The sequence below is a fragment of the Halichoeres trimaculatus genome, unplaced genomic scaffold, assembly GCF_033239565.1.
Source record: "Halichoeres trimaculatus isolate MK-OKI-2021-1 unplaced genomic scaffold, fHalTri1.1 fHalTri1_scaffold_22, whole genome shotgun sequence".
Lineage (NCBI taxonomy): Eukaryota > Metazoa > Chordata > Actinopteri > Labriformes > Labridae > Halichoeres > Halichoeres trimaculatus.
Window position 1 is genome coordinate 17,650,209 of NW_027437200.1, and position 24,406 is coordinate 17,674,614.

Genomic DNA, 24,406 nt, shown 5'->3' on the forward strand with positions numbered 1-24,406 from the left:
GTGCACTTTTTATTATTTCTGTAAATAAATTAATTAACTAAGGTGCAGCTCACATTAATTAAACTTCATAGCTGCTCTGCACCTCAGCCTCAGCTCCCGTCGTTACAGCAAACGTTGATAGAGCAGCAGATATTTTTCTGTCACTGTTATAAAGTTAGAGAAAGTGTTGTGGCAGCAGTAGAAAGTTTAGCTCATCATGCCAAAAGCAACAGACTCACAGAGTGTTTTGTTTCACAGAGGTTGTAGTGTTTGCTGTGCTGCCGCCGTGGAGGTGTTGAAGTGATGTTTGCATTTATTTGAAACCAGAGTTTTCTGTTTTTCTGAATACTGCTCTAAATTAAGGGAGGAAACGCACTAGAAATTAATCACTTATTATGTAAATTGCATCGTTTTATTTACCCGTGTTGCATTTAATGGGTTGTGTTTAAATAAAATAATTTTCAACTGAATTGAGATTTGTGTGATTTCGAAGTTAAACGCAGTGAATGCTTGATATGAATGCTTAAAAAAAAGGACCATAACACTCACAAAATGCTACAATTATCATAAACAGATTTTTATGAAAAAGACATGGGTATTACCACTACTTGGTGTGTTTTTTTTCTTTTAGAAAACATTCCCAACTTTTTTTTCTGAATGATAAAAGTTTCAAAAGAAGTTTATCAAATTATTATTATTTTTATCATTATTATTTATTATTATTATAATTAGTTTTATTATTACTAAATTATTATTTTTATTATTATTGTTATTTAAAAGTTCCCAAACATTTTCTTAAAATCCAAGAAAATCAGAAAACAGTCCCTCAAAAACTGAAATTCCTTAAAAAAAAACAGATAATAAATAGAAATGTGTGCTTCAAACATATTTAATTAAGTTGTGAAATTTCCAAAAATAAGTTTTGGAAATATTTTTCTAAAGTCAAGAAAATGTGATGATATTATAAAAAATATTGGATAAAAGACCATTAAAAATGTTATAAATACTTCAGTAAATTTTTAAAAAAGAGTTCAGCAAAAACATATTTGTTATGATACTTCTAAATTTTTATAACTTTCCCTGGAATTTTTTGATATTTTTGGATGCAAAAATTCATGAAATTACATTAAAGTTTTGAAATATCAGTGTGGATAAGTTTAAGAAACTTGATTTTTTTAAAAAATCTCAAACATTTTGTTAAATCATTTAATAAAATTAATAAGCCCTTCTTTTTTTTAATCTTATAAAAATTATGGAAGTTCCTAACTTATAAAAATTTCTTATTTCTTGAGTTTATAAAATGTTTAAATTTCTTATCAGTCCTGAAAATGACAGGAAAGTTAAAGAATGCCATTTTCCAAATTCTTCTAAAATACCTGAGAAAAATCCAGAGTTTCACATTCTTCTTAATATTTTTTGAAATTTTCCAAATTTGTCAAAAAGTTCCTCCACAATTATTTTTTTTCTTGAGCCAGATTCCCTTAAAGTTTTTTGATGATGAAACTGATTTTCCTTTAATCAAACCTTCAGTCTTTTATTGACATCATTTCACAAGACGCTGTCACTGATCGCTCAAAGTCCATATTTAATTACATTCTTATCAGCGTCATTTATCGACACTATTAAATGTTCACTGAGCAGAAGAGCACTTTCTGATCACTATCCCAGTTCGTCTTCAGCTCACAGATAACGCCCTGCCTGTCTGAACAAAACGTGCCTGCCCCACTTCAGCTTCAGCCGATCGTCCTCACATCTTGACCCACGGGAGGACTCATGTCTGTTTTACAGCGGCGCGGCTCAGGGAGGCTATCAGTGGAGCGCGGTGTTATCAGTCAGTGTTAATCATTAACCGACCTAACGGGACCGAAACTACGCAGGGATGGATCGATGAGAACAATCACCTGCTGCGGTGTGAAAGAGGTGATCGAGTGGGTGGAGGAAAAATGGAAATCAGATAAAAGTCTTCAAAAACTGGATCTGGGATTCAAACAGAGGGCAGAGGACAAACGTGATGATTAACCAGCGCTGTCTTTTAGATGCAGTTTTACAAACTTTAACATCAATGATTCCTCAAAGCTGGAGTAATTCAGGAACGCATCACTGGGCTTCAGCTCCAAAGGCCAATGTTCATCAAGCACCGTCTGATTTAAGAGCATGTCAGAGAACATGGTGTTTTTGGGAAGTTACACCCTGTTTTCATGTCATTACTGTAATATGAAGTTACTGTTTAATCCAGATTTATGCAAACGCCTGAATCACACAGACAAAGGCAGTTTATTTTTATATTTCCTACACAAGCTTTCGTCATTTCCTGCCTTTTTTCATCAGCCGATGTGTTTTGGCATCGATTCCTGAGAGAAAAAGAAAAACACGTCTTATCTTTATCGATACTGATAACGAACATCCCCTGAGATCTTATCTTTAATACAGTCACGTTTAAGTATTTTGTGTTTCTCCTGGAGGCTACACCAGCAGCAAAAAGGGCGAAAAATTTCTCAGGAATTCCTGATGAGTAGAAAAACTAAAGATTTAAACATTTTGGAATTAGAAATTTTTGGGGGTGCTGAGGGATAAGGAATATGCTTTTTTTTTTTAAACTTTTCACTGTGCATGTTTTTTATTGTTCTGGGAAAGAAACCATTAGAGTTCTATAACTAATTACTGCCATTTATACACGTCGTATCAGGCAAATTTGCATGTATGTTTTGCTTATGACAAATATTTATGCCTATATTCACATCAGTTAGTCTCTCTTAGGGAGAATTTCCAAAAAATCCTCTTAAAATTAGGGGATGGGTACTTTTACTGACTGAATTCTGTCAAAAGTACCAGGTACCGATTCATGTAGAATCAAAAGGTACCATGTCTAGGTACCTAAACGCATCCTTGGGACTGTGAGGGAGTTGAAGAGTAGCTGATTTTCTATGCTGGACATGAACACAGAACTGCAAGGTTATATATTGAAGAATAAACATGTTAAATTAAAAAAGAAAAAAAATATTATTACAGAAATTGATATTTTTACCACATAAACACAAAAAAGTACCACAAATTGGTACCATTGAGTACACGCATTGGTACCGTATTGTTTCAAAATTCATTTTCAATATCAGTAGACGCCATTGCATTAGACTTGTTTGTAAGGTGACCCTGAGGTGCAAAACACAACATTCAAAAAAATGCAATGACAATGGCCACCATGTGTTTTCATGCAAGTCTGCGTATAGCAAACCAAAACATTTAATATTTGTGCATCATTTGGTAAAGGTTGGTAAATGCAGTTGATATAAATTCCCTGAAGTTTCAAGTTTATCCCCGTTAATTTCTGAAAATTCCAATAGAAAGTTTCCAACTTCCAAGAACATAGAATTTCCTAATTTGCAAGAATTTCTTAAATTCTTGCAGTCCTTCTCCAGAGCACACACACAAAAGGGTGTGGAGCTCTATTTGCTGCTCAGTGGAGAGAGGACTGAGGAAAGATGAAGGATCAGAGGAGCAGCTTGTGTGTCACGGAAATAAAAACTGAAATCTTGAAATAAAGTGGAAAAAAAGGAAGGAAAAAAGGGGGAAAAAAGAAAAGAAAAAATGAAATCTTGAAAAAGAAGTGGAAAAAGGAAGGAAAAAAATGAAAAAAAGAACAACTAAGAAAAGAAAAAGTGGAAAAAAGTAAGGAAAAAAAAGAAAAAAGAAGAAAAGAAAAAAAACTGAAATCTTGAAAAAAAGGTTAAAAAAAAAGAAAAAAAACCCTGAAATCTTTTCAAGTGTTATTGTCTTATTTTAAGTAAAAATCATCTTGTTAAACTCGACTTGAGCCACATTCAACTGATCATTCCAAAAAAAATGTCTTCTTTGAAGTTTTTTAAATGAGGTCTGAATTGCTGGTAACAAGTATAAAAAGATATGCAGATGGAACAAGAAAAATTGCTCGAAATTTGCTTAAAAGTAAAATAATGTTTTGACAGGTTAGTTTCCTCTTATTCCGTTGGCAGATTTTTTTTACTCGTTATGACTCAGACCTAATTTTTCTCTTTAAAAAACTTGAAAAAGACATTTTTCTGGATGGGTCAGGTAAATGTGGCTCATATTAATTAAAAAAAGGTATTCTCGACTTAAATTAAGACAAAAACGCTAATTGCTGCCAGATTTCACTGAAAGCTTTACTGCTCCTTCCACTTTTTCAGAACTAAACTATTTTCCTGTAGTGCTTCGTGTTCTTATTATAAATAAACCAACACATCAGGACATGTCTGAGTCATCAGTTGTCCACTCTGTTCAGTCGTCTTTACGACTCCCTGATCTCGCCTCTCTTTAATGAGTTGTTCCAAGAAAGTGAATGAAATAGTTAAAAGCTTATCAACTCTTCCTCAGATCACATAAAGTTTGTTTTCTCTGCCTGAACCTCAGCGATTCTCACGTCTAATAACACAAACGAATCATCAACACCACGGTCAAGTGAGCTGTAAAAAACAGACTTGGCAAACAGCTCTGCCATAAAACAAAGCATTTATGGAGGGATGGGATGGGAGACCTCAGGTGAGGGTGACGCAGGCTAAAAGTGTGGATTACAAACTTTTATTTAAGAAGGAAGAAGAAAACAGAACAGTCTTCTGGTACTTTCTCGTGACTCACATAGCAGCCCTATTTGAACTTTTTACTTGTTGAAAAGTTGTTTGTTTACTAGGAAGCAGACCCATTATCAGGTTTTAATCATGTCACAGAGTTCACCCTGCTTCACCCTTTTTGGCTCAGACTGACTGACAGTTGAGTGCTTCCTAAAGATTTGAGGCCCTGAGTTAAATATTCCTTAAGATAAGCAGTAATGCGTTGCAGCTCAAGGTTATTGAGTGATCTATAAACTCAAGGCAAAGCTTTATAATCTGCGCTTTATTCTCATTCAAACTGCGGTGAAAGTTATCTGAGAGAGCTAATGTCTGATAAAGGGAAAGCAGTCTGGAGATGAGGACAGTAGCTTCTTTAAATCTGAACCTTTGGTACTGTTGTGGTTGATCCATCTTTGCTGTGATGTTGACGCTAAAGCTCAGATCTGAATTTGTTAAAACACCCAAAATTTTACTGACATTTCCAGGAACAGAGCTAATCGGGATGTGATTCCTAAAATAAAAAAGAACAGTGAATGTTGGATTTCAAGACTGATTGGACTTAGCCAAAGAGTACAAAAATACACCAGAGTGTCATCTGCGTAACAAGTAATGTTAGCCTATTTTTTGACTACACAGCTAAAAAGTAATTGGACTTTAAGTTTCACTTTCTTTGTGGTAATTATGGTAATCTGTTTTTGAAGAGCAGGTATTATGCTTCTTTTTATTTTTTTTTTAATATACTGTCCCTTTTGTACCCCTTTGGTAGCTTTACATAATAAAAAAGATACTGTTTCCTTCTCACTAATGTTTCATGAAAAACCTTTAGATGTGAAAAATGTGTTAGAATCTGGTGGCTTCCAATTCGGATCAAGCCTTAGTGATTTTGAATAATCATGGATTTGCTCAGGGTAATGAAAAGTAGCAAAATATGCTAGCAAAGTGCCCGGTTTTGAATGGATGGAAAGATAGATCTTATGTTCCCAACAAAGATGGATGGAAGGACAGGTTGATGTTGTCACTTCTTAGCTCACACCTGGGAATCAGCACGTTGTCCTCACCTCCTTCTCCTCGCCTTATGGGTAATCATCTGGCTGTGCACCAGTTAGCATTGACATGCTACAGACTGCTAGCAGCTGATTTCGCCTTTACTTCAGCTGCCTGAAACACTTTGTGTTTTAACTTTAGCTACTGTTTCTTTAAGGCTTCCCGCTCCACAAACCTCCACCCTCTGATTGGCCAGCCCTCTAGGGGCAGGTGTTTGAGGCCCGTCAATTCTTACTAACCCATGACCCAGTTAGCTCGATCTTGATGCAGCGACCTCATCGTTTTAACAAAATCTTGTGAAGATCTTGTGCTAATTTTGGGAACAGACCATTTCCAGCAATTTACATAAAGATTTATGAATTTCATCAACATATAAATACGAGGTGGTTTGAAAATCTGCTCATATTTAGTGGTAGCATCCAGATTTGTTACATGTTTAAAATATGAGAAATCATAAGACTCTCTGCATGTATTTAGCAGGGGGTAATGTCATGTATTATGTGAACTAAAGGCATGGAAGGTGAAATGTAGTGGTCCAAGAATAGAGCCCTGAGGAACTCCAAATGTCAACGTGACCCGCTAAGCGTTATAATATCTGATGGCAACAACACAGCAGCTACCTTTGAGATATGATCTGAGCCTGAGCCCAAGACTGTATCAGATAATCCCAACCACTGTTTTAGTATGTCAGGAGGCAACTTATAGTCCAAAGTTTTGAAATTGCTCTGATTGAGAAACACACAAACTGAAGTTGTTGATAAGTCAAGTGTAAATTTCAGTCTTTTGATGTGGCAAGAAAGAAATCTGTGTCAGGGAAGGGTTAGAGTTGGAGCAGCTTTCTCAAGAACTTTCAAAAGTAAGGGATAGATTTATTATCATGCTATGATTCAGGAAACCAGTGGAGCACAATGTCCTCTAATTTTATTGTACTGATAACACTGAATTCTGCTCAATTTTTCCGACATTAGTGATAGGGTCTGGTTTTTCCTTTGCTTTCTAGTTTTCCACTTTCAGCAATAAATTTGAAGTTATGAGCTACTGATTAAATAAAAGCTCCTTAAAATATTTTTTCAGTGAGGAATCAGGTATCCGGCAGAGCTCCAGGTGTAGAAATACTAGAAGAGTCAGAGTCTGTGCATGAATTAGTAAAAAATAAGACAAGCAAGCTGGATTTAATGACTGATGTGCTATTTAGTGCCTTTAAAGATATGAGAAAAACAACAAAAGACAACACATCATGTCCAGTTCTGTCCTGGGAACATTCATGAATCACATTATTTTTTGTGGTCTTGTCTCTGCAGATATTTAGTGAGACTTTGATGTGTTTTATCAACTATCAGAAGCGGAAACTGAACATACTGTGCTTTTATCAGACTTAGGAAATAGAGTATTATGATAAAGCTTGCAAAAGTGGGTAGTAAATGTCATGACTGATATATTAGCTGGCTGATGAGATGGGCGATAGAGGAGAAATTTACAGTAGGTCACTCTCAGTGACTATCAGCTCTTTACAGTCAGATGAGGAGCGAAGGCCGGTTTGAGTTTGAAAGAAATGTCTGGGTTTTTTTTTCAGAGCCAACAGACCAGTGACACAGTGAATTAAAAGTGTAAAGTGTAGTAGTTTCACTTCTGAGTAGATAAAGATGTCCAACTTTGACGGTCTGCTCACTGCTAACAAGCTTCAGCTAGGCTAATGCTAGCTTTCCAGTCAGAGTGGTGACACAGCAAAAATGCTTCTGATATTAGCTGCATTTTGTACTGCAGACAAAATAAATGTGAAATAATCTGGTGTCCTACATTTCAGATCAAGCCTTAGTGATTTTGAATAACTAAGGATTAGCTCCGGGTAATGAAAAGTAGCAAAATATGGAAGTACACAGGGGGAGACTCTAAGTATTTTAATGGTCATAGCTTGATTTAAGCACTTTAAAACAGAATGTTTTGGCCAGCCTCCACCTCCACAGGGTCCAGGACTGAGCTTCTTCAGCAGTCTGTTCAGTCTCTGTCTCCTGGATCCTGTCTGCTCACAGCAGGTGAAGCTCTTCCAATGTGGCGTTGTGTCCAGTGTTGGCGCTGTTAGCTATGTCTGTGAACAGCATGATGCTATTCTGCCTTCTGGTATTCCCTCTGTTGCTGCATTAGCATGGTTAGCTCGTCCATCTTGTTGGAGATAGATCTTACATTCCCATTAACGATGGATAGAAGGACAGGTCCATGTCGTCACTTCTTAGCTCACACCTGAGAACCTGCACGTCGTCCTCACCTCCTTTTCCTCACCTTGTGGGAAACATCAGGCCTTGCACCAGTTAGCATTGACATGCTAAAGGCTGCTAACAGCTGATTTCACATGTAAACAATGCAGCCATGGTTACATGTAGGATCTCCAGACAAACACAGGAGCAAGAATGGTAAAAATATCATTGAAGACAAAACCAGTTTGGTGTCCATGACCAACAAATGAGCCATACAAAGTAATGATCCACTCCAAATGCAAAAATGATGAAAAAGAGACGAAAAAATTACAAGAAACGGACAAAGAAGATAGAGCTGCTGCAACAGGCAGCCACAGGGGGGGGGTGGCGCCTAGCAACAACAAATCTGTTGAAAAAATAATCATAATGATCAAATCTGCATTACCAGGTCTAACCACAGGGGAACCACAACCCAATAGTTTCTTACTCTTGCTTCTATTTAACTGCTTTCCAAATAATAACCTCAGTTAGTTTGCAATACAGCAAATGTAAAATACAAGATCTACTTCTGTAGTGTCACAATGACAGCAACACGTTTACAGTCTTAGTACAAGAAAACACCAGAAGTAACCTCAACGTCAAACAACGATTGTTTCATTTAACCATTGTTGATATTTAGTTTAATTTCCATCAAACGGTGAACTGCTGTCTTGAGAAACGAAGCCAATGTGGATGTTTTTAATACCGCAGCATTTGGAAACGTGCTGCATAGACCACAACACATTGGAAAAACGTGCTGTCACCATAACACGACAGAAGTGTTTCCAGAGGAAACGTAAAAGTGATGCACATGTCCAGACACGCATGTTGCTGATGTAGATTTTCAGTCACAGTGATAGGCTAATATCTGAATCATGCAATCACAATGTGAAATAAATCAAATACACTTTATCTCATTTTCCTACAAGCTTGCCAGGACTTGTGCATCACATTTAAGTGTCCTCTGGAAACACTTCATTTGTGTTGCAGCATGTTTTTCTTATGTGTTGTGGTCTTTGCAGCGTTTTTTTCTAAATGCTGCCCACGTCTTGTCAAATTGCTGAAGATGTTTCGTCTTGTTGCATGTGTTTTCTCAAGTTGCAGCGCCATGAGCTCTCAGGGCCACTGTAGTTTAAGGATGTAGTTCCTCAAATGTCCACTTGAGTCTGGCTCCAAAAACTATGAAAGTCACATACACACTTTTTAAGAAAAACTATCTTTACAGCTTAGGTAAACATAAACGTGTTTACAGCCAGGCTAGACGCCGCATTAACTGCTTCTTGCTAGGTTGAATTTATCAGGTTGAGCTCATCATTTCCAATATTGCTACTGTTGACAATGGGCTTCAAAACTCTGGCCCAGAAACCAATTGATGACATCACTAACACATCCATGTTTTATGCCGTCTGTGATTTTCATCCTGTAAACTTAGTGCAATTTATTAAACCTATTAAAAACATTACGATACATGAGTCTATATATAAAAAAGATTGAGGAAAAAACTGTTGTGAATATTTTCTTCTTTTTGGACAAGATTTGATCCAGTTGGTTTTCTGTGTTACCTAACACAAAGTCTGTTTTGGAAATTTCCACTGGACTCGTCCTGTGAATAGAGGTCACATCATATCACAACATGAACAAACTTTTATTGTTATCTCTGAAAAGTATTGTAATCTGGTTTTAGTTTCTGTCATTAGAGATTATTTCACAACAACAGCAGCTTTGTAATATCTTATTAGCAGTTTACTCATGGTGGAGCTGTGTCTGTAAACACTGATCTATACAGTAAAACAGTTATACAGTGTTCCTGTATTTCACTTCCCCCTTCCTTTGTAAACAGAGTCATCCTTTCAGATTAAGACGCTTTAGGGTGTAAAAATCGCCTTTGATAAAGTTTTTTTGTAGTAAGAGATGATTAACAGACTTTCCTTTAAAACACTTCACCTTTCACTCACATCTTGGATCAGTCTTTTTATATAATTGAGCTCCTGTGTTTCTATTTCTGGCGCCTCATTCTTGACCTTTAAACAAATCCTCCCTCGTCTCTAAACCGACAGCTTTGTCTGAAATGCAGGTTAAGATTTATCCCCATATTATCAGCGTGTTGAACTCTGTGTGCACTGGATTTGGCAACGCTGACCCAGCAGCTATCAGGAAGATAATTAATGAAGACACACAAACACAGAAACCAAGGGGACGCGCTGGCTGGCTAAAGAGCTTTTGTTGAAGCGTGGGGGCTTAAATCAGACAAATTACACGTTGGTAGTTCTCCAAAAGATTTGAAATAAAAAACAACGGGTGTGTCGCTCGCTGTTATGACCTTGGCCTTGAAGTTTTCTAATAAAACAATAAAGCTCACAATGTGTATTTAAGCTTTGTATAGAAGTATTTTCACCTAACCTGAATCAAGAAGGAGAAATTATATAAAAACAGCATATTTTAGGATTATCTTTTTTTAAAAATCTGACGAAAAAAGGTTTAAATTTGCACACGAGTCAGATGAAACTCAGCTCGTCTTGTGTTCACACATATTTTGAAGGAAACATACAAACATACACAGTGCAGTGTCATTAGGAGCGACACATGACCATTGGACCCTGGGAACCAGCCGATAAACACCTGTTCAGTTTCAGGGGTGTAAAATGAAAAAAAAAAAAACAGGATGGAGTTGGTGTGTGAGGGGAGGAGGGAGGAGAGAGTCATATAAATCATTATACATATCTGTGGAGCTGGGCACACTCACACTGGCAGACGAGACTCACTGACACACACACTGCCCTCAAAACAACAGATCTGATTTTTGCATCATTTTCGAAAACTCACAAATTTTAGGATCTGGATTAAATTTTTTCACGGAGCGACCATGGACCCAATTGTGGAAGTAGTGGCTTTTATTTTGGGCTTCATCGGCTGGGTGATGGTCGGGGTTGCCCTTCCGAACCGGTACTGGAGGACCTCCACAGTAGACGGGAACGTTATCACCACCTCCACCATCTATGAAAACTTGTGGATGTCATGTGCGACGGATTCTACGGGGGTCCATAACTGCAGGGAGTTCCCGTCTCTGTTGGCTCTGAGCGGTACGTGGACAAAAACAATCACCTGGAAATGAGTTTGGAAAAACGTGTTCGAGAATGTGATTACACCTGTTTCATAAGTGAATTTTATTGTGCTTTGTACATCCTGAGAAATCTTTTTATTGAACTTTTCACATCTATAAAAAAAGTGCTTACAGGCCTCATCAAAGCCACAGACTCTTTGGAGTCACATGATGGTTTGTAGAAAAGCTTACAAATTAAGTTTGGCTTCACTTCCAGGCTACATCCAGGCGTCTCGTGCCCTCATGATCACATCCATCGTGCTGGGCACCTTTGGACTGGTGGCGGCCCTGATAGGAATGCAGTGCTCAAAGGCTGCAGACGGCAATGTAGTGCTCAAAGGGAGGATCGCTGGTACTGCTGGAGTCCTTTTTATTCTGCAAGGTAACAAAAATGAGGGGACACGAACAGAAGCACAAGTTTCTGAGATCAGACCCAACACTGTAAAAAAGTTACGCCCTCTTAAAGACTTCATTAGACATTTCTTTACTCTTCTTATCTTGAGTTTTTTTAGTGCATTCAAATTAATCAATCATTAAGTTCCTCTTGGTTCCTTGCAAGACTATGGGATCTTTCTAGAAGCTATCAACAGCTGTTCAGTGACATTAGAAAAACTTTTTTGGAGGAAAGACCAACAGAAGTATAAAACTCAGACTTCTGACTTAATTTTTATTTTTTTTTAAAAAAAAGGTCAAAATAGTGAGATTAAATTGAAAAATTTAGACTTGATGAGAAGTCTAAGTAGAAGCCTGACTTTTTTTTTTTTTTTTTTCAAATTTTGACACAAAAGTCAAAATCCTGAACTAAAACTTAAAAAGTCTGACTTGAGTTAGAAAGGCCAAACATTAGTCTGCTTCCTTTTTTTCCCTCAAAACCTGGTTTCAATCCCACAGAAAATATGATCATAAAGGCAGAAATCTGGTTTAGGACAGAATTCCACTTAAAAGTTGTCAGAATTTCCACTTTAAACAAATTTTAATTCAGTAAAAAAGTCAAAATTCTTGAAAAAAAAATCAAATATTCATAATTTTGTCCCAGAATTTCAGCTATTCCCACATTTGTTGACTTTTTTTTCCTCACAACCAACATTTAAAGTCTGATTTTTTTTTTTAATCATATTTTGTGTAACCTCCAGAAAAAAATGTTCCTTTAAGCGGCCCTAATCCTCTTCCCTGGCTTGATGATAAAAGAGTGTCTGATTGTTTTTGTTTTTCACCTTAAGGTGTGTGCACAATGGTCTCAGTATCCTGGTACGCCTTCAACATCACTCAGGATTTCTTTGACCCGTTCTATCCCGGGATAAGGTGAGACTTTGGTGTGTTGTGTTGTCATCGAGGAGAGGGGGAGGGGTAGAATAAAGTCTGGCTTTGAGGTTGACGTGAGAAACTGTTGTGTTTATCTCAGGTATGAAATCGGAGAGGGACTTTACATCGGCTGGTGCTCGGCTGTGCTCGCCATCGCCGGAGGGGCCTGTCTCACCTGCTCCTGCAGACTGGGTCGAGAGGAAAAATAGTGAGTCGATTTTTGATTCCATCCGAGGTCACACTCACATGTAAAACTCTGAAATGAAAGATAAATATCTTATAAGAAATCTGACCCAAAAAATAACAGGTTCTTTAGGGAAGTAAATAATAACATGCAAATTATCATGTGTTTTTGTTTAGAAGTGCTTTGGAGGACCTCACACTTTTTAAAATCAACACACTCTGGTGCCCTCTAGTGGTCAAATTCATCAACACATTTCTTGAAGTTTTTAGTAGGTAGTATCACCTGAGCTAGTTGGTAGTTTCCTTCAATTTAAGTCCAATTTTCATGCCAGATAAAAGATACTGTCACAAAGTGTGCTCTGTCAAAAGCCTTGACTGAAGAAAACACTGAGTAACAGGTCTGGATATGATCACTGTGCTTTATTGCAGCCTGTCAGACAACAGTAAAAATGTAACACTATTTTCAAAGGGTGGGGATGTCTGGGTTGTTAAAAGCCCAGTGAGAGTGGTTAGATTTACTTTGAGAGAAGTTGGAGTTTGGCACCCCCTAGTGGCAGGTTGAGCTATGATACATCATGATCTCCACCTGATACGTGAAAACGATATAATACAAAATTACATGATGTGATATAATTCATCACATACATGTCCATTTAATGTTACAATAGTGTAAATTACACAAAATGACACAACAGGATATGATACAACATGATACAATGGATCAAAAGTGATACAATTCAATAAAGGACAGCACATTTGTGTCATGAAAAATGTAAAAGTTTGATGTAATGCAATGGGAAACAACACAACATCTATATATCAATAAGATATAAGATGGTACGGTCAGATGCGATTTAAATGAGGCAATATGATAGTGTGTTTTGCAATGTGATATGATACAACATGATACGATCTGATACTACAAAATATGAAATGACACAATGCAACATGATACACAATACAGCACAATACAAAATACATGATATGAAGTGATATACAATAAAACACAACACAATGCATGTTACAACACTATATGACATGATTCACAATACAATATACATAATATGTGATACAGCATGATCGAAAATGATACAATGCAAAACGATAGATGATACAATATGATACAATATGATACTATGTGATACAATACAATACCATAAGATATGGTATGGTGCGGTACGATATGACATGATACAGTACGGTACAGTGTGGTACAGTATGACATGGTACGATACGGTATGATACGGTACGGTACGGTACGGTACGGTATGGTATATGTGGTATGTATGGTACAATACAGTACAGTACGGTACGATAGGATACAGTACTATATTGTATGGTACGGTACAGTATGGTATGGAAATGGTACAGTCCGGTATGGTATGGTGTGATATTATACTGTACGGTACAGCACAGTATGGTAAAGTGAGGTACAGTATGACAGGACGCACAATACGACATGATACATAAGACAACATACATGATACGTACAACATCATACAACACTATACAGTTGAAAGTATACAATGATATTCGATATGATACATTACAGTGTGATGTAATACGACACAGTGTCATACCATCGAAGTGACACAATATGATATGATATAGCTATGTGGAAAAAATTAACAACCAACATAAAACATTAAAAAACAATCCACATGTAAGCAGAGAAGCGTATGTCAAACTAACTAGCAAATTGTCAAAGTGATAAAAGTTTATGAAATGCTTAAGAGATTGTTGAATGGAGGATATAACTTGAACTGAACAGGAAGTGACATTAGTTTCTGTTTAACTCTCTTGTTTTGCAGCCCTTTGCCTTATCAGACCAGGGGAACGGTTTATTCTGGACCAGCGCAGACCAGAAGCGTGGCCGCCAGTACCTATGGACGAAACGCTTATGTCTAAAACCACAAACCTGATCTGTCACAAATGCTTCGAACTTTTTACCACTTCTGTTTTTGTTCATGGGTTAAACACACGTTTGTGTTTGATTTTTACACCTCAAGTGGAATTTTTTTTCCTACGACTGTGTAAAGCGTTTGTTAGATATTCACAACTTGATACAACATAAACCAGGAAACTGTTTATTCTGTACAAAAGAAAGCATCACACATCGCACTAACAAACAGTACGCTCCAAATGTATCTATTTATGTTTCTCTGATGACATGAGCGCACACACATTTACACACATTCACTTTTTCTAAAGGTTTTAATCATGTAATAACCTGTATACATTCTATTTTGTTGACTTTTAGTCAGAAACTGAGATGATTTATTATTTGAGTTTGTGTTTGTACAGTTTTATAGAAATTTCTTCTAAAGGAAAGGGGTGTACAAGTTATATGCATTGTTTCTTTTTTGTTTTTTTTATACAGTTCTACACAATAAAATGTTTTATGCTAAATAAATTGTTTTAACACTGTTTGTGTTGTTTACAAAATTCAAACCCCTTTTTAAGTGGTTTAATTGATAATACAGATTGGAACATTTGATTCTCTGAGATAAGAATGTTAAGTTAGTTAAGTTTTTGATGCAGCAATCTTCTCTTCTAAGTGGGACAAGTTCTACAAATAATGTAGAGACAAGTTCATTATAACAATACATGGGCCAATAACTTGATCTGCTTTAGACTTAAAAGATTTTAGGTTATTCAAACATGCCATTAAACTGTGTCCTGTCAGTGTGGGAGAAAAGAAGTGTCACTGAAAAATAAAGTTTATATGTAAGGCCAGTATAGTAATAATAAAAATAAAAAATAAGTCTAAATTTAAAGTCGGGCTTCTGAGATGTTATGTAATGTATGTTGCTCATAAACTGTCTAATAAATGTAATCTCAAAGTATATTTTAAATATTTTATTCCTAAACTTTGTAATATGATACAGTGCAAAATGATAGATGATACAATATGATACTATGTGATACGGTACAGTACGATATGACACTATACAATATGGTATGTGTGGTATGTACGATACGGTACGATACGGTACGATACGGTCCATACTCATTAGCAGCCATTTTCAGATGATGTTTCAAGACCGAAATAATATTGTTTTCTATGAATATGGAAACACCAAAACTACCCAAGAAAAGTGGACAAGGAAAACAAGTTTAAAAATAAAGGGAGATACTGAAAAATTCAGTTTGCATGATCTTAAGTATGTTCACAATTTGATCGTCTCAGATTGTTTTTTTTGTTGTTTTTTTTGACCAACATTGACAAAAAAAGATATATAATATATCAGTTATCAGCCATAACAGTATTATTAGTATCAGATATCTGTATTGGCCAAAATTTTCCCATTTGTGCGTCCCTAAAAAAAATACTTCTAGGCTGCTTCACACAAAAACATACTGAGTACATGAATCATGTTATCAAAATTTTCAAACTTCTATTATCTAACAATATAAGTTATCATGTCATTGCTTGACTAATTTCATGAATGATTTTTCTGATTATAATGTGATAATTGTGTGTTGTAATAACATGAAAATATGTAGTCGTAAAATAAACTAAATAAACTCTATGGAGGCAGCAACACGCCTCCATTGATTTGGTATATGGTTGAACTCTCTGGCTTTACACCATTGCTATAATTGTCTTTTTTCAAAAACCCTGGCTGTTAAAAAAAAAAAAAAAAAAAAAAAAAAAACAAAAAAAAACGCTTATTTGAACTTCTCTCTGCACACATACACCTCGGTCATCAGAGGATTGCTTTCGGTTTTCTTTTCTGTGAAATTATGAGACTGACAAGCGCAGCTCTATACCCGTGCTAGAGGGGGCATGGGAGTTTGTCCAACCTGTCCACATGTGCTGTGTAGACTTGGAAAAGCCTGATTAATTTGGTCAGTAATTCATATGTAGAGTAATGACCTGCGCTGTGGTTGCAGCTCATACCTCTCGCCTGGTCCATGCAGGGACATGGGAGCATCAGTGCTGGTTAAAATAGGCTCTCCAATGAGAGCAGCCCACGTTTCTAGATCAACACGGATGCGCGCTGCGTGGACCAACCACGGGTATGTAGGACAGAAAGGGAGGGGACGACGAAACCGGAGACAGAAAGGCTTCGTGTACGAATGTAACAGGCCGTTAGCTTCTCAACTTCGTTATCAGGATGTTATGTGAAGGTGATTTGGGTTAAAGTAAAGACAGCGGAGCCGCCATCAAGGCAGGGAAGTGCTGTAAATCTTTATCGGTGAAAGGGGAACCTTCAGGCTGCGGGCTTCATTCCCACTCGGAGTACTGTAACACTGGGACCGTAAATATAGCCGTTGTCGTAGATGCCTCTGCCGACCGACCGACCGGCGGAGGGAAACGATGGAGAGCCAATAAGTTAAATCACCGTTTCAATGACACGGATCTGTAATTTCACCCGACTCGAAAGCAGAGCCGCAGAGTTCGCAGGTTCCGGTGTGGAAAGGTAAACAAGTTCCGGGATGGATTCGTGTCGACGGGCAGGACTCAGCGGGGTCCTGTGCTCCCTGTCACTGCTCTGTGTCATCCTGGACATCCAGCTGGATGGTAAGTCTGGCTTTACGTTCAACAAGAAGCTTTTAAAAGCAAATTCAAACTCACATACAGACTTGAACAGCTTATTTTTTAAACGCTGTGTTTCCACAAACGACTGGTTGCTTCATTAGCTGACGCCCCTCTGAGTCTGTTTCTTTAAAGCGTCTCTCTGACTGTGAATTTAACACCAGTTATTATAAAAGTTCATCAAGTCGAGTATTTAAAGTTTACCAGGACAACAAACCTCAATTGTTACCCCAGATAAAACAGTGTGTGTCAAATTGACGTATGACATAATAAAAATAGTGACTGGTGCTGATATTGTAACTAATGACGTCACTACACGTTTTAAAGAACGCATCTTCTCATGTCACGTGGCGGCTACGCAACCGTCTAAACTCGCGTAAGTCAGATAACTAAAAGAAAAAGTTCCCTCCATAATATTCTGTGTTCACCAATAATCTGTCACACAAATGGCACTTGATAAACCAAGTTACTAAGAGAAGCTTTTAATTTATTTCAAATTAAAACTGACAGTTTTACTTTAAAAGTTATTCCCAAAAATAAATTGGCAAACTATGTAAAAAAAATGAATTTGAGGAGTTTGCACGTTTTTTTTTTTTTTTTTTTTTTTACGTCGTACAGTGTCTTGTAACACTTGTGCCTCTGTTTTCTGTTGTGGTTGTTCATCTGACACCTACAGGCTCCCATATGCACCCCATGTACAGAAAGTATTGATGCAGTCAGTGTTGAGTCATATAAAAATAACGATACAGCAATAAATCGGGATACTTTGACCTGATAAAATATTGATATCTCAACTCTTTATATCAATATTTTTGTAAAAATATCAGTTAATATTTTTGCTGAGTTGAAAGTGGAATAATGACTTCCGCGCCTCCACTGGAGTAGATGGCGCAGAAGAGCTACTCTTGCTGTATGTTGCTCATAAACTGTATAATAAATGTAATATCAAAGCATATTAAAAATGTTTTATTCCTACACTTGATGATGTGGGTTTTGATGCTGTAAACATCAGTGTTTCTCTAAAGTTTAATTTTTACAGTGTAGTAGACTAATAAAATAAAAATAATAGTCATGTTTTGAGCAATTTTAGATTTTTTTTATGAAACATTGTTTACACCAATTGACATTTATCAGTTTTACTAAGTGACCATGTCTTTCAACCAATAATTTTTTTTGCGATATTAGTTTAATGTCACAGTAGTTTAAGTAACAATCTTGACACACTTTATGTTTTCAATTTAAGTGTATTTATGAAACACTGCATCTGACTTTCATTATTTCAGACACAATAAGATAGCAAAGTTGTTTTTAATCAAACAGTTAACTGTGTAGAATATCGCAATGTATCACAATACTGTGATATATTTTTGCCAATACTCACCCCTTCACTGAGTCATTAACGACAATTGAAAAGTAATGAGATGATAATAGTGGAATAACATTTGCTACCCGCTGAAAAAAACTGCTGAGAGATGGTATCACATGAATATGTCATCAGACTCTTTCAATACAAATATATGACCCAACATATAATATAGTACAACTGACAGAAAAGTTGAAGTTATACAGCATGAGGGCCCATGCTGCTATATTTTTATCGCTGTCTCTTTGTTCGTATTGTGTTTCCATCCCGACTAAAGCTCCATCTTACGTTTCAGGTGTCCTAGGAGCAACCCATGTCGAGATAGAGCACCACTTGGAGATGGGCCGCAAACTTTTGGCGGCTGGGCAGCTGGCTGAAGCCTTGTCCCACTACCACTCAGCTGTGGGTAAGGTTACGCGCAGATGCACACTGACACACATTTATGCTTCTGTTGCTGGCTGACACTTAATTTCTTTGCTTCAACCATCCTCTTCAAGACATTGGTTTTGAATTTAAATGTATTTTCATGCACTTATCATTTCACAGAGGGAGACTCTAAAAATTATTTGACCTATTACAAGCGAGCTGCGGTGTTTCTGGCCATGGGTAAATCTAAATCAGCGCTCCCAGACCTGACAAGAGCCATTCAGCTCAAACCTGACTTCTTGGCCGTAAGTTGAGCTAATCACAACCAGAAAAACGAGTGTAACTGTTTTTAGTCGACGAGGTAATCATGCCTTATCTTTTTGTTCGTGCTCTTTCAGGCTCGGTTGCAAAGAGGAAATATCCTGTTAAAGCAGGGCAACACCGAGGAGGCTGTGGATGACTTCCAGGCAGTGGTGAGTGTAGCTCCAAAAACTTTTAAGTGTGCTAAAATAAGTTAAAGGTTAAAGGAATCAACCTTTCTTTTTTTAAAAAATTTCGTAGTTACTGCGGTCCCCTAACCACGAAGAAGCTGAGGAGCAGATGAAAAGAGCCAGTGAACTGGTGGAGCTGCAGGAGGAGGCGCATGCTGCGTATCATCAGGGAGACTACAGCACAACAGTCGCTGTGCTGGAAAGAGTCATTGAGGTGAGTGAGGGATGAGATTGAATTTAAAGCCATTTTCATGCTTTTCCAGGCATCTAGAGAGGCGGCCAATCAGAGGGATGGGGGTTGTGGAGAAGGGAGTCTTAAAGGGACAGGACCTAAAAATAAAGTGTTTCAGTTTTTGAAAAAACATCACTGTGAAGGAAAAAAGTGTAAACTATATTAAGCTACTACAGGTTACCAAGGGGAGAGTGTAAGCCTAAAAAGCTGAATACCCCCTCTTTAGTTTCAGAAGTCTTAATTGACAGAAGCTACACATACAAGTCTAAATTTTGCTGTTTTTCGTCAGATCTCTCCCTGGGACCCAGAATCGCGGGAGCTCCGAGCAGAGTGTTACATTCGAATGGGCGACCCTCAAAAAGCCATTCAGGATCTCACGCCAACCACAAGGCTCCGCAACGACAACCGTGCAGCCTTCCTGAAGCTCAGCATGCTGCACTACAGCCTCGGAGAACACCACGAGTCCCTAAAGTGAGTTATCAAACAAACAAACCTCTGAGTCATGCAAACCAGGCTGATTTTTATCTCATTTTGAAATCTCAACGCTTTTCGTGCCTCTCCGCAGTCACATCCGAGAGTGTCTGAAGCTGGACCAGGACGACAAAGAGTGTTTCAGTCACTACAAGCAGGTGAAGAAGCTCAGCAAACAGCTGGATGCAGCAGAGGAGCTCATACACATGGACAGGTCGGTGCGCTTAACTTCAGTTTGAAAGTAAAAAACGTTCAACTTTACAAACCTAATCAATCATCTTAACTGAACTGTCTTGACTAGGTTTGAGGAAGCCATTGAAAAATATGAATCAGTTATGAAGACGGAGCCAAACGTCCCGTTCTACACCAACCTGGCCAAAGAAAGGATCTGCTTCTGCTTCGTCAAGGTGCGTTTTAGATGGTTCAGCATTTCTTTTAACTTTTGAAAAAATTAAATCAAACATGATCATTATGTTTTCCCCAATCAAGATCAAGCTGGTTCACGAGGCAATAGACGTGTGTTCAGAAGCTCATCAAAGAGACCCACGAAACGTCAACATCCTCCGGGATCGAGCCGAGGCGTACATCCTCAACCAGGACTACGAAAAAGGTAGAGTCTGTGGGAAAGTAGTTACATTCTCTTAAAGGATAAATTAAAAGGTCATAGAAAAAAAATGGATCAAAGAATTCAAAACAGCATTTGATATCGTCAAGCTTCAAACCTTTCCCAATTGTTTGTGACTGTTCATTTTAATTGAAGTATTTCTTTATATTTGTCGCAGCTGTGGAGGACTACCAGGAGGCACGAGAATTTGATGGGGACAGCCACGATATCAGAGAAGGGCTGGAACGAGCACAGAAACTACTAAAAATCTCAAGAAAGAGGGACTACTACAAAATTCTTGGTGTTAGCAGGTGATCTGTTGTTTTTAAAATATGCCAGAATAACTGTACCAAATATCAAAAGATTTAAAAATAGAAGATGGTAATGTCAGGAGAGAGATTCTTTAAAAATCTTTTGAGAATTTCTTAAAACTTTAAGGTTAGATTTTAAAAGAAAAATCCTAAATGTAAATTCTGATTCAATTTTAGATTTTTTAAATCTAGAATTTGAATGGATGGTCTCCAGACTTTTGCATACTTTTCAATGAAGACTCTAAAAAGGTTTAAATATTGTGTGCACAATTCTCAATATACAATTTTTTTAACTTTCTGATTTCTCTTATTTTGTATATTTTAAAAGTTTGGGGTATCCACTGTGGAAGTTTGCAAGAACTTCAGAAATTGTCCATTGAACTTTTTGAAACTTTTTAATGTTGTTTAATCAGTGTGAATTTTCAGTGCAATGTTCCTGAAACTTGTTTAACTTGAAAAAAAAATCGGAAAAAAAATATTTGAAATATTTTAAGTTTTCATAATTTTTTGTCAAAATTTTTGGGATTTTTTTTTTTACAATTCTATTGATGTTTTTTGATTTTTTTTTACAGAAATTTCAATTTCATGTCAATGACTTCAAACCCTCTTATCTGAAAAATAAATATCTTTTTTTTTCAGGAGTGCAAATAAGCAGGAGATCATTAAGGCATACAGGAAACTGGCACAGCAGTGGCATCCCGACAACTTCCAGTCTGAGACAGAGAAAAAAGAAGCGGAAAAGAAGTTTATCGACATTGCATCAGCTAAAGAAGTCCTTACTGACCCAGGTGAGGAACTGACGACACTATTACAATAAAATCAACTTGATAAATGCTGTTTCAGTGTACTTTGAATAAAACTTGTGAGAGTTTGATCTCTAGTTTGTCTTAAGATGAAGTGGTACAGTAAAACAAGTAATTTTGTGCTTTTTAACAGAAAAGAACACTTAGAGAGTTGTGAAAACTGTCTCATCTATTTGCCCAGATTTAGACGTGAAGAATGACACCCCACTTGGGTCTGTTTGTCAAAAGATTAAGACTACAGCTAGCAGATTGCTAACTTAGCTTAGCATTCTGGAAAGAGAAAGTAACAGCTAATGTTCTCCTTTACAAAAGTAAGGGAATAGAAAGCCTAGATTATCTTCATATAACACTGTGTCTTCAGTATTTCACGACAAAACAAACAGAAGTATGAACTTAAGTGTGACTGTGAGCAAGACTTCCTGACCGTTCTGTTTGCCGTTTTCCTGACAGAAATGAGGCAGAAGTTTGACGCTGGAGAGGATCCTCTGGACCCAGAGAACCAGCAGGGCGGCGGGGGAGGAGGAGGACAGGGCTGGCCTTTCCACTTTGACCCTTTCCAGTCTGGCGGCAGCTTCCACTTCAAGTTCCACCACAATTAGAACAAAGAGGAACACAGGAACTCAGCTAAATTGTGGAGAAGTCTTCCCAGGAACTTTATGCTTTGGCTTGGACATGATTTAGTTACTTGAACATTTTTTTTTTTTTACATAGCAGAAGCTTGACCTAAAATTTGTGACCTCTGCGGACAATAGTGACGGACCTTACTGTGGCTTCTGCTGAGGAAAGAAAATGAAGTTTTGTGTCAACACTTCAGAGCCTTTGGAATGGAAAGTTTGGGACTGAAAGCGGTTGAACATCTGGAGTGTCTGCTCATACTTTTTACTTTGTGCCATTTTTTAAGGACTCTCCTTTTTTAATGCAGTGGCTGATTTTCAGACATCACACAGGAAGACTTGCAGTCTGTCGGTTTCTGCTTTGCAGTATGCGTAATGAGGAATCGTGTTTACGGATTTTAGCTCTTTTTTTTTTGCTCATGTCAGACCTTCTCTTTAATTGGAGAGCCAAGTCTTTTCTACTCAGCAACAGCATTGTGGGGATTTGAGACTTGGGTGCCAGAAAACAAAACTCGGACAGCTTTGAAATCCTATGGATCTTAAATGAGAGCCACTCTGTGATTGTCTTAAAGATACTTTAGAGCTTGTTTTTTACTACTACCCAACAGGAATAGTGCGTGAAATCTATATTGTATCTTTTAAAGGCTATGTATGCAGTACCAAATGTCACTGAATCAACTCGAACTTGTTCTAGGTGAAAACAGTTTTTCTTTCAGGTTAACAGCGTAGCACTCCGACTCTACAAGAGATGATTTTTCCTTTCACTCTTTTCATAAAGTTTTTTTTTTTTGAAAACTTGCACTTTTATGAGATCACTCCACATGTTTTCCACTCCTGAGTTGTTACTGCGGGCTTTTAAAAGCCTTTCATTGACTCTTTACAAACCGAGTGTGTCTTCTGTAATTATTAGCTTCATTTAACGGAGAGTCTTACAGAGGAGCTGTAATCAGAGCTGTGCATTAGTTATAGATCCAACCAACTGTGCAGCAGTTTGGTGGAGGACAAACAAAGGCACAGTTTACGACCAGTATGTTGCAGGGAAAAAATATCTTTTTAAACATAGAAAGACACACAAATGATGCTTTGTTGACAGGACATGACATTTGAAGTTTAAGTTATTCTGAATCTTTTCGACTGCTTGACCGTGTGAAGCGAATGTGACAGGCTCTTTGTATTTAAATCAGCTCAGATGAACTGTTTGGGTTTCTGGGTTTCTTATTTGAGTTGTTGTTTCTTCCTGTTTGTGGCTTCGATTTTAATGTTGCCAAACTGAATCAGCCGATATGCTAAAGCGTATAAAATATTAAAACAACTATACTTTGTCTGAATTTGATTTCTTCTCCTCTTTTTCTTTGTATTTATTTATTTTTAGTTAAATAAGAACTACTTCTTGTGTGTTCCTCATATTTAAACCTGAAAGCTATATTACCTGCTTTGCGTTTCAGCTGCTAACTTTACATTGAGTTTCGAGTGTATCAAGCTAGCTTAGCAAGGTTATAGCCTCGGGCTATTAACGTCGAGCGACGGCGGGGAGAGCGCCAGAGAGCTCTGGTAGAGCTTTTTGCTTTTATTCAAAAATGAACGAACAAACAAAAACACACTTGTACGACCAACTTGGTACTCTCGGCCCTCCGGGCTTTGAGACACGTTCCTGCTAGGTAAACGAGTGATTTATGGTGTTTTCATGTCTAACGGTTGGGCCGTCATTCACGTTAGCAACAACACGTTACTTTACTGGGAAGTTCTTTTAGCTAGACTTCCGAGAGACGGTGTTCCGTCAAAATTCGCTACTGTTTATTTTTTTTTTTACCGTCGCTGCGTTTATAGCGTAGTTTTCAAGTAGTGCTTCCAGTACTCAATTCATGAATAAATCGTGAAATTTTCCCTCTAAACCCCTGTGTTATTAAACCCAACTAGTTTTGATGAGTTTTAACCTGTACTTTAGGCCCCTGTCCTTCTTGACTCATGATTTGAACTCAAGCATTGACGGGGAGCAAAAAAATTACGGCCGTTAACACAAATGCCGTAGAGCGCATGTGCAGAACCACAAAGTAGCAATTTTCGATGGGTAGGAGAATCTGATAGAACACCTACTGTTTCGGCTCCTGAATGGCCCCTACTTCAGTATTCTTTCTAGCTGCGTATTTAAGCCTAACCTGACAAATATG

At 37.4% G+C, this 24,406-nt stretch overlaps 2 protein-coding genes across 2 annotated transcripts; both read left to right on the forward strand.

Annotated features, from left to right (window-relative positions):
- Positions 1 to 9,357: 9,357 nt before the first annotated feature.
- Positions 9,358 to 14,616, forward strand: cldn15a (claudin 15a). The gene is made up of 5 exons (XM_074662044.1): positions 9,358 to 10,935; positions 11,173 to 11,337; positions 12,176 to 12,257; positions 12,358 to 12,465; positions 14,252 to 14,616. Exons 1-5 carry the CDS (start codon positions 10,719 to 10,721, stop codon positions 14,346 to 14,348), a joined length of 669 nt encoding a protein of 222 aa, XP_074518145.1. The 5' UTR covers positions 9,358 to 10,718; the 3' UTR covers positions 14,349 to 14,616.
- Positions 14,617 to 16,437: 1,821 nt separating this feature from the next.
- Positions 16,438 to 23,560, forward strand: dnajc3b (DnaJ (Hsp40) homolog, subfamily C, member 3b). The gene is made up of 12 exons (XM_074662043.1): positions 16,438 to 16,968; positions 18,642 to 18,752; positions 18,893 to 19,017; positions 19,111 to 19,185; positions 19,274 to 19,417; positions 19,725 to 19,906; positions 20,001 to 20,120; positions 20,208 to 20,313; positions 20,396 to 20,516; positions 20,689 to 20,821; positions 21,461 to 21,609; positions 22,075 to 23,560. Exons 1-12 carry the CDS (start codon positions 16,884 to 16,886, stop codon positions 22,221 to 22,223), a joined length of 1,500 nt encoding a protein of 499 aa, XP_074518144.1. The 5' UTR covers positions 16,438 to 16,883; the 3' UTR covers positions 22,224 to 23,560.
- The last annotated feature ends 846 nt before the right edge of the window (positions 23,561 to 24,406 follow it).

Bases quoted from the DNA above. Each gene is read 5' to 3' on its own strand.
- cldn15a (XM_074662044.1), top strand. From the start codon at position 10,719: ATGGACCCAATTGTGGAAGTAGTGGCTTTTATTTTGGGCTTCATCGGC. The intron at 10,936-11,172 runs GTACGTGGACAA...CTTCACTTCCAG, and splicing joins GTCTCTGTTGGCTCTGAGCG to GCTACATCCAGGCGTCTCGT. The intron at 12,466-14,251 runs GTGAGTCGATTT...CTTGTTTTGCAG, and splicing joins CTGGGTCGAGAGGAAAAATA to CCCTTTGCCTTATCAGACCA.
- dnajc3b (XM_074662043.1), top strand. From the start codon at position 16,884: ATGGATTCGTGTCGACGGGCAGGACTCAGCGGGGTCCTGTGCTCCCTG. The intron at 19,186-19,273 runs GTGAGTGTAGCT...AAAATTTCGTAG, and splicing joins TGGATGACTTCCAGGCAGTG to TTACTGCGGTCCCCTAACCA. The intron at 19,418-19,724 runs GTGAGTGAGGGA...GTTTTTCGTCAG, and splicing joins TGCTGGAAAGAGTCATTGAG to ATCTCTCCCTGGGACCCAGA.